Source organism: Diplotaxodon limnothrissa, linkage group LG11 (genome assembly GCF_057381915.1).
Source record: "Diplotaxodon limnothrissa isolate DT_005_m linkage group LG11, D_limnothrissa_male_GT1.1, whole genome shotgun sequence".
Classification (NCBI taxonomy): domain Eukaryota; kingdom Metazoa; phylum Chordata; class Actinopteri; order Cichliformes; family Cichlidae; genus Diplotaxodon; species Diplotaxodon limnothrissa.
Window position 1 is genome coordinate 39,142,759 of NC_140606.1, and position 9,600 is coordinate 39,152,358.

Consider the following 9,600-nt stretch of genomic DNA (forward strand, 5'->3'; position numbering starts at 1 on the left):
ATTAGAGGTCAGGCCTTCATTTGGTGCTCTGAGCTACTTCAGAGGAAATTTCAGACACATTCAGTGCACAGTCAGAAGCATCGCACAGTAAGGCAGTAATCTCAGGATTATCGTTACACACCGAATGGTTTTACTCGTTTGTTAACGACAGGTGGCAGAAAAGGGTCTAACTTTGAGCCTTTTTATTCTAAGAATTAAAGCGAAACCAGTTTGGGTTCTATGAAGAACACGCAGCAGAAAAACTGGAAATGTGTTTTTCCTCCAAGACGTTCACAGCAGTTTATCTGCACACCTGTAAACTGGGATTAATCGCTAAAAACAATCAAACAATAAATGGCACTTTGTTATTAAAGACCAATAAGACAAGCAGCAGCTGTCATGTGAACACTGACATGTTAGCATGAACTCCCCTCCTGTCCAATCAGATCGGCAGTGCAGCCGAGAAAAAATGGGCGTGGCATCAACAATAGTCATGCTAGGTCACGCTTGTTAGCTAGTGCTGCTATATTAACCTCTTCATTAAATTCCATTTAATAAAATGTTAACTATGTATCAGTAATGCACAGTCAACAGAAAACATAAGCATGGTTTAACCATTTTCAACAAACTCTTAATTCTGTCTCTTCAATTTGTTTTAATAATCACTTAGCTGTAAGCTAACGTCTCGGCTAACGTTGGCTACCTGCCACATTTGGCGTCTGTGTCTCGATTCGTAACGATTGTTCACGTTAAAGTTTTTAGGTTCAGAGGTGTGACTTCATTTTCCACGTAAGTTCAACTGAGCGTTGAGTCAATCAGAGATGTTTGCAGAGCTGACAGCCCAGAGGTGCTGCATGCGGTCGGAGCTAGCAGTTAGCGGGAGTGGACGTCACCGTGTGCAGATTAATAAAAGTTTTCTGTCACTGAGTGAAAGCACAGATTAAATAACTATGATCAGAACGAACGGGCTGGGAGAGGTACGCAGAGATTGTGCTTAAACAGTCGGACGATTGTAAAACGGCTAACACGCTGCGCTCAGTGCAGCACATTGAATATTTACAGCATCTTTTCATTGTTAGCTCGTCTGTGCGTTCACTGATGTGGCGTTGCAATGACTTCTTTTGGAAAACACACATTCTCCAAAAATGTAGCTTCCAACATATAATTATAAATCCAAACACTTTTAAATGGATGATGTTTAATATTTACTACAATATGTCTTCGTCTGTCCATAGATACACACTTTTAATCTCTTTGGTTCATTTGAATCCATCTCAGCGCGTCTGAACGAAGTATCATTGATCATTAATCACGTGAATATTTGGATAATCTGAATGAATCCATGTCATTACATTTATTAATCTGCACAGATTTCCACACAGTTCATTTTTAATCCTGATATAATTTATACATCGCTCTCTTTTGGCATCCTCTAAAATAATCACAGATGTGCTTTTTAAATACAAAATTCAGACTGAATTTTAAATTCAAATGGCTAAAAGTTTGGTTCTTTTAAGCACCGAGGACAGCTGAACAAAAAGAGTAATTACAATAATCTGCAGTTCCTGCTGAAACGTCTCTAAACTGTTCAGTTACAGATTGAATCCACGTCAGTGACATATTACATGTTCTTCCTCCATAACACAGACGCTGTGCTTTGGCCTTTATTTCTCTTATTGTCAGTAAATCCCACAAGCAGACATCAAACACTGGAGCTTCCCACAGAACACCTCTCGACACACAAAAACATTCAGGTTTATCTCCTGTACATGTGTCTACGGGACACACGGCTCCCAGCTGTGGTCTGATTTAACGCGACACAAACTGAACCGCGTGTTTTCTGATGTATTTGTCGGGTTTTCGAGCATCTCAAGCAGAACAGCTGGAGACATTTGTCTTTAATGTAAGTGGGCGTGTCCATGAGTCAAACTGGTTCTTATATTTATCTGCAGCTTGTTTTGTAATATAAATGAACAATGACATCATTACTGACCCACATAATCAATGTGAGATTTTTTCAATCATTAAAACTTGCAACCTGTTTACATGCGTGTGGTTTGCACTGTTTACATGCAGCGTCTTCAGCTTCCTTGAATCTTTAAAAATGACCCAGCTGGCTAAAACAAACTGAACCTCCAGCAGGTTAGACTCCGCCCACGGGCTTCCTGACAATCAAAGAAATAACGATTTCTGCCACGTGTCTTTACTCGCCAAAAATGACGATGTTTTGTTCTTTTGCTTTGTTGGCATGCCGACGTTTTACCTGTTTCATTTGTTAGCATGCTGCTGTTTTACAGCCCCTGAGTAAATTTTTAGCATGCTAACAACAACATTAGCATGCAACTCGTGTTTGAGTGATAAAAATATTTCAACACTAATATTTTAAAGTAGAACTGCTGTAATTTTAATGCATCTGTGGTCCAAACTGCTTCTGCAGAGCTCGAGGAAGTTTCAAAGGAGCAGAAGGATGGGCGCTGTAAACCGTGAGGACACGCTCATTTATGGCACACAGCAGTGTGAGGGCGCCATCGCTTTAGAGCCCACGCCTCATTCTTAAGGACAAAGAAAGAAAACAACAGGAATGATGGGAAATATAATAAAGGTGACAATTCCAGGTGACTGTGCTGTCGTTCATGAATGAGGATTACCGATGGTTCAAATGTGACCCAGAGCACCGTTACCATGGAAACGTGACCACAGCGGTCCGATTTAACGAGGAAGTAAAAGAATGACACTGACTGCTGTCCAGCCCAGCCGGTGCTGCGTCGGCGCTCCTCTGCAGTAAGAGTTATGATCACATCGATTTATCCAGGTGGTCGCTTGGCAGAGAAGAACCAGGACACAGCAAACTGCCAACACAGCCATCTGACTCCATCATGACGGGACGCTTTTTACATGGCTGCAGAAAAGCATGATGGGAGAAACATGCGGGGAGAGAGTGTTAGAGTCTCAGGGCAGTGGAAGTAATTGCTGTCATGTGGATCGGCCTCACATCTTTGGATGTGGCTCGAAGAAAACAGTTGGCTCACTGTTTGGAAAAAAAAAAGCACTTTTAACTGATTAGCATCGTTAGCATCGTTAGCATTCCTCAGGGAAACCCTCCTCTTATCACAGGGAACTCAGCTCGAGCAGGGAGGTGCACGCTTGCATTATTTATACGATAACAATGTTTTAAATGTGGTACGCAGCCCCCTTCAGTCCAACTGTGGACAAATATGCACCAGTCAGGTGTAACATAATGACCGTGTGCCTAATGTTGTGTCGGCCCCCCTTTGGCTGCACCCATCGAGGCTGTGCTGTGGGTGGAGCCTCTGCAGATTGGACCGTTTGTGCAGCACCTCGCACTGATGCTCTGACTGAGGTGGCCCGTGACCCCGTGACCCCTGCTCCTTCCTTGGAGCCCCGCAGGAGCTGCAGTGTCGCAGCTGCTCTGAGCCAAACTGTCACAAATCCTCACGCTCGTCCGATTTCCTGCCTCTAACATCGACTTTGAGCACAAAACGCTTACTAGTCCCTGAATGCACTGCAATTTAACAACATGCTTCACTTGAAACGTGCTCATAAAAAGCAGATGAGGCCATGAAGGTTTGATTCTGCAGCGCGTTAAAAAGACGACACCCTCGCCCAGCGCTGGAGACGTTTAACCCAAAACCACGTGAGCAGGTAACAGGCTCAGACCAGAAGCAGGTGAAGGACAGCACCTACCAGACTGAGGCCCACAAGCCACGCTGTAAGACGTCCACAAGTTCACGGCCATCAGGAACGTCGCTATGAATCCAAACACCTGTGAACGAACACACAATGCGTTACAAACACCTTTCAAAGTAAAGCTGCTCAAGTCTACTGACGGATCGCACTCAGCTCAGAGAAGTTCAGGCAGGACCAGATTTCTGTTCTCAGGAAAGAACTTAATGTGACGTCCTGCGTGATCAGAGGGAGGACTCGGTCTGCAGGAGCCACACACAGCTGGTCTGCTGCAAAGTGACACAACGCGAGTCTCGCAGTTGTGCGCTTACGTACCGATCCGGCCACCAGCGCTGAAACTCCACCGCTATTCGCCGAGGCGATGATGGAGGCGATGAGGATGAGGATGCATCCCACAGAGTAATGGAAGAACTCCTGAAACAGCAGAGGAACAATAAACATTTCTCAGCATCTGTCAGCACCTCGTGTCCACCACAGAGGAGCTCCGAGCCTTCCTCAGAGCTCCGCTTTAGTGAAGGCTTCAAAGTCGGGTCTGCTTCTGAAACCAGGATGCAAACATTCACTCTGCCGGAGCTTCAAGTCCCGTTTCACTCGCACGAGTTTTCATAGATTCATTAATAAATACCGCTGGACAGGAAGTGCTTTTAATTTCCAGCACGTCTCTCATCCTGCAGCCGGATGAGCTCGCTGAGAGTTCAGCACAGGAACCAGACCTGCACCGCAGCTGCTGGACTTTCAAAATAAGAGCAAGGGCCTGACCGCTGCTGAACAGATGTGCGTACAGATGTGCAGAGGATGCTGGGGGTCGGGTGACATGGAGGCAGGTGCTCTGCTGTGGAGCTTTATTAGTACTGCTTACAGCTGAGCAGACTGCATATATGTGCAGCGTCCACATGAAGATCAGCAATCATCTCACAATGTTTAACATTTCTCTGGATTCAACAGAACAGGAAGAGGAAGTCTCGCCATGTGTGGAAGCATAAATCTGAGCCGAGCGACTAACAGCTGCAGGGTGATGTTTCGTCTCAGGCTGAGATCTCCCAGCACGTTTGGTGCTCATGAACCTTTTCAAGGTCACAAAGCTCTCAAAAGGTTAAGGAACAATTTGCAGCAGCTGATTTGTTTCATTTTGATCAAAAGTCTGAGATTTGCTCTGAAAATCACCTCTGCTCACGGCCGACTGGTCAGGAAGGTAAACGAGGGACTGCTGGTGCACTGCAAGCATCCGCACATCAGAAGCTCTCTTCCTTCCTTGAACTCCACAGAGAAGCCAGAGGAACATTTGGGTTCTTCTGGCTTCTCTGCGTTGCATAACAGCAGCTTCCTGTTACGCTACGCTGAGAATCAAACGCTCAAGTCTTCGATGCAGAAGTTTGGCTGAAATGCAGAAGCGAGACCGACACAGACGGATGGAAGCGTCGCTCCTCTTACCGTCAGCGGCCAGTTGATGCAGGGCATCCTCGTCTGCAGCCTGCACAGGTGCATGAGGAAGAAGATGAGGAAGGCTACGAGGAACCACAGCGTCACCACCTCGAAGTACTGGAAGGCCGGCCAGCTGGGCCAGCCGCGAGTGCAGAACACACACAGGAAGGCGATGAGCAGGGAGATCTGGCAAAAGGGAAATTCATTTTAATATGTGCTTCCTTTGCATTAGAGGCGAGCAGCGGTTTGAGGACGTGCATCACATGTTTTTGCATCTGCTTGTTTAAACAAGCAAAAGAGAAGAAAGCGATGCGCCGCGTTCACGGCCGACGGTTTTCAGAAGAGCTCCTGAGCGCGTGCAGCGACTTCCACCTCAGGATCGGCCGGTTTGTCATGAGCTCCACACACTGTGAAAATGTCACTGCTGGACTGTTTGCAGATGTCACACTCATCATGTTTTCACTCCCCGTCCCAGCTTTTTAAAACTTCTTGCTGGCATCAAATGTAAAATGAGTTTTTATTTTCAGACAATAAATAAATAAATAAATAAATAAATAAATAAATAAATGGTACATTTGGTTCTGGCAGCTTCAGCTCAGGTAAACGCTGTGTGGGGATGTGTGCAGGCTGTGGCTCTGATTGGCTCTGTGGCTCTACACTAACTTTTTGCCACTAAATGTTTTTCTTAGGCGCATCAGCACAAAAGTTAGGCGCACCCAAAGCTTTCAACCACATCGCCTAACGCTGCAGTTTTACATGTGCACTTTTAAAGGGGGAAACTGATGTCACAGACAATATTCATTTTGCAAATGATTAACTAACAATCTTATGCTTGTCCTTAAAGTGCGTGGCTCTCTTTGGTAATGCTGTAGGCAACGTTAAACGTATTCGTCACATCGGCTCCTCTGACGACCTGCCTGCTGCTGAAAGGCAGCGGGGGGGGGGGGGGGGGGGGGACACTTTGGTGGTTGTTGAAATAGTTTGTGAGCTTTAACCTGAGATTCTGGTGTTTCTGGCAAAATACGTTTATATTTAAAAGTCCATTCAGGACTTAATGACTCGATATCCATATCAGAGAGGTCCCGCCCCTGACTGTCTCTGATTGGTTTAGACCACGATAGGAGCATGATGTGTGTCTGACCACACGGAGACGTTCAGAGTTGCAGAGACCTTTTTTTTCTTTCTAGTTGCACCATTAAAAAACTGGTGGCACTCCAGAGCCCTGCTCTGTTGCCACAGAAACTCTGATATTTAGCTCACATAAGCAGGAGTTGCTCCTGATGTGACGGCACAGCCTGAACCAACCAGGCCAAATGTGGCAGAAAGCTGTAAACATGGTTGTTCTGGGTCAAACAGCTGTTGGGTCTGAGTAATCGTTCAGCAGCCGATTTGTGTTTTTGTTTTAGTTCAAAGAATATTAGAATATTACCAAACCCTCCAGCGTCGTGGTCTCAGAGGAACACGTTTCAGACTGTTGACAGTACACGTGTTGGAGTACACGTGTTGGAGTACACATAGGAAACTGCATACAAACCACCGTGTTCAGAAATAATGAAGGAGGCGAGCTTCACTCCTGCAGGTCTGTTCTGAGACGGCGTTAAATGGTAAATGGCCTGTATTTATACAGCGCTTTACTAGTTCCTAAGGACCCCAAAGCGCTTTACATATCCAGTCACACACACATTCACACACACATTCACACACTGGTGATGGCAGCTACATTGTAGCCACAGCCACCCTGGGGCGCACTGACAGAGGCGAGGCTGCCGGACACTGGCGCCACCGGGCCCTCCGACCACCACCAGTAGGCAACGGCTGAAGTGTCTTGCCCAAGGACACAACGACCGAGACTGTCGGAGCCGGGGCTCGAACCGGCAACCTTCCGATTACACGACGAACGCCCAACTCTTGAGCCACGATCACCCTTTAAAGGTTTTACACAGACGGTCAGACTCACCGGACACTTTATTAGGTACACTTGTTCAGCTGCACGCCAACACAAATATCAGCCAATCACATAGCAGTGACTCACTCACAGCGCTTTTTTTTACGAAGTCGCAAAAGTGTGACATCACAACAATGTGATTGGTCACTTGCAATGTTAAACCTGGAACAACATTTATGATGATGATGTGGGAACAACACCGACACGAGGGTGTCAGATCATCATGATGAACACTCGTTACGACCATCGCATGCAGAGCATCAATGAACGTGTGGAACATCGAGCAGATGGGCTACGGCAGCAGACGACCACACCAGGTGATCAGAGAAACGCTGCCTGGTCTGATGAGTCTCAGTTTCTGCTGCAACCGTCAATGATGGAGTCAGAGTTTGAGGAAGCAGCATGAAAGTGTGGATCCACTCTGGCCTGTTTCAGCGGTAAGAGCTTCACCGAAACGCCACAGCCTGCCTGAGTGTGGCATCCCTTTTTGACCAGAGTGTACCATCTTCTGATTGGCTGCTCTGAAGGAAAAACTGGATCCAAATGTTTGGTGCCAGTAAAGTGTACCTAATAAAGTGCCTTCTGAGTGGGTCTAACGGTGCTATTATAATAACACGAGGACACGTAAAACAGCTGGAGAGGTCCCCTGTAAAAGCCTGGGGGTCTGTAGCTGTCTCTGAGCCCCGGGCCCCGTTTTCTGTTCGCCCGTCCCTGTCTGGATGGAAGTTTTTACGAAAATCAATATTTCTCCATCAGGAGCCGATCACTCCGAGCATCACAGGCCGATCAATAACAACAACAGTCGTTTAAATATTTCACAGTTAAAGTTTCTCGTGTCTAAATCTTTAGAAAACCAGGCGCACACAAACCCGGGTAGAACCGGGTAAAGCCCCGGGGTTTGTCCACCGGACCGACTCTTACCAGCTGTCCGATCTTGAGCAGTCCCGGGATGGTCTGGGTGTAGCCCAGGTTCAGGCCGCTCTCCCCGGATGTCCTGGTGGTTGTTGTCGTGGTGATGACGGTGTGAGACATGATGCCGGTAAACAGCACGGTAAATGAAACGTTTAAACGAGTTTAACCGCAGCGGAAAGTCACCGTCGACCGCGCGACACGGCACAGCCCCTGTTTTTATCGCTGACGTCAACGCGCAGCAGATAAACGCGACTGCTTCCGGGATATATTTCATAATAAAAGCACCGACAAAACCCCGTCCTCTCAAAACACTTCAGTGTGTATTCATATATTTTCAGTATAATAACAGTAGCATGTTTTAATTTCATTTGTTTTTTGAGTGTATTTTTCTGAGTGTGTCTGAAATATCAATTTTTATGAGTTCCATAGACTGTATATAAAGATGGACACCACCACTTTGACGTCACCCCCTGGTTTTGGACATTTTAGAGCCTTGTTTTCTTATTAGTGTACATCCACACACACATATGTCTGCTAATCAGTGTTCAATAACATCTTATCACTCTCCTCCTTCACAGGTGAGCCACTCTGACAGAAACTTTGCGCGCACATCATTGAGATTGGGTCATTAACATTTATTTTAAATCACAGTTCGTTCGATTTTCGTGTAAATTCTGGTCATTTCATCATCCTCTGTGAATAAAATGTCGTGTTCTGCTTTTGCGTTTCTTTCATGTGTCAAGCTCAACATACATCACCCGTATATGACTCAACAATCACCAAAGCTTTGGTGTACCCTCAGTGAAATCCTTGAATTTCAGTCACTAAAAACTGGAGCTCCGCCTTCTTGAACACTCTGTTAGTATAGGACCTCACAGCAGACATGTTATTGGCCACATGATGTCATTAAAAATTCTCCAAAATGCTCCAGCGGCACAAACACCGTGCAGAGGTCCAGTTCAGGGACTCCAGCCACACCCTGTGACCATCCAGCTGTTAGTCAATGACTGGCCACGCCCATAAATTTAAGTCTCAAAACTCACAGATAAAAAAATCAATTACTCGGTTACAGTTGTTATGAAGGGGGAATCTGTAGAGACCAAGCAGTTTATATCTTTGCTGTAAAGTTTAACATGGGAGTCTATGGGGACTGACTCTCTGCTGCCCCTGCTGGACATCACAGGAACTGCAGGTTGTGGTGATTTTATCTCATTTATTTATTGTTGCTTGTTTTATAATAAATGAAATTTGAGTTATAAAAATAAGTTAAAATGATCAATTAAAATTATATTAAAGCTGAACGTCAAGTTTGATGTTTGAGGTGTTTATTCTAACTCAAACACGGCTCTCGTTTTGTTGGTGAATTTGCTTCTTTTAATTTTCCATCAGATACTTCATGATCCATCATGATTCAGAAAATAATGTGGGGAGATCTCTGATAAGACCATAGTTTGTTGTTAGGATACCTAACAGGAAATTAAACAGATGCTAGAGAGTCAGTAATATCACTGAATCCCATCTTTATTTATGTCATTGTAATATTGTGGTTTCTGTTATTTCCCTTTACATGTGAGAGTCATTTATAAGATAACTTTAATCAGTCTGAGACGGCTGCAGCAGACACACACAATCATGAG

General features: G+C 45.4%; 1 protein-coding gene across 1 annotated transcript; it reads right to left on the reverse strand.

Moving 5' to 3' along the window:
* Positions 1-3,422: 3,422 nt before the first annotated feature.
* On the reverse strand, positions 3,423-8,162 carry cmtm7 (CKLF-like MARVEL transmembrane domain containing 7). Its single transcript, XM_085364958.1, has 5 exons — positions 7,973-8,162; positions 5,116-5,292; positions 4,000-4,098; positions 3,685-3,763; positions 3,423-3,502 (listed from the first exon to the last, which is right to left on the reverse strand). Exons 1-5 carry the CDS (start codon positions 8,081-8,083, stop codon positions 3,423-3,425), a joined length of 546 nt encoding a protein of 181 aa, XP_085221084.1. The 5' UTR covers positions 8,084-8,162.
* Between the last annotated feature and the right edge of the window lie 1,438 nt (positions 8,163-9,600).

Coding starts and splice junctions, on each gene's coding strand:
- cmtm7 (XM_085364958.1), bottom strand. CDS start 8,083: ATGTCTCACACCGTCATCACCACGACAACAACCACCAGGACATCCGGG. Junction 4,099..5,115: donor GCATCAACTGGCCGCTGACG/GTAAGAGGAGCG, acceptor CTGCTGTTTCAG/GAGTTCTTCCATTACTCTGT. Junction 3,503..3,684: donor GGCTTGTGGGCCTCAGTCTG/GTAGGTGCTGTC, acceptor GTTAAATTGCAG/TGCATTCAGGGACTAGTAAG.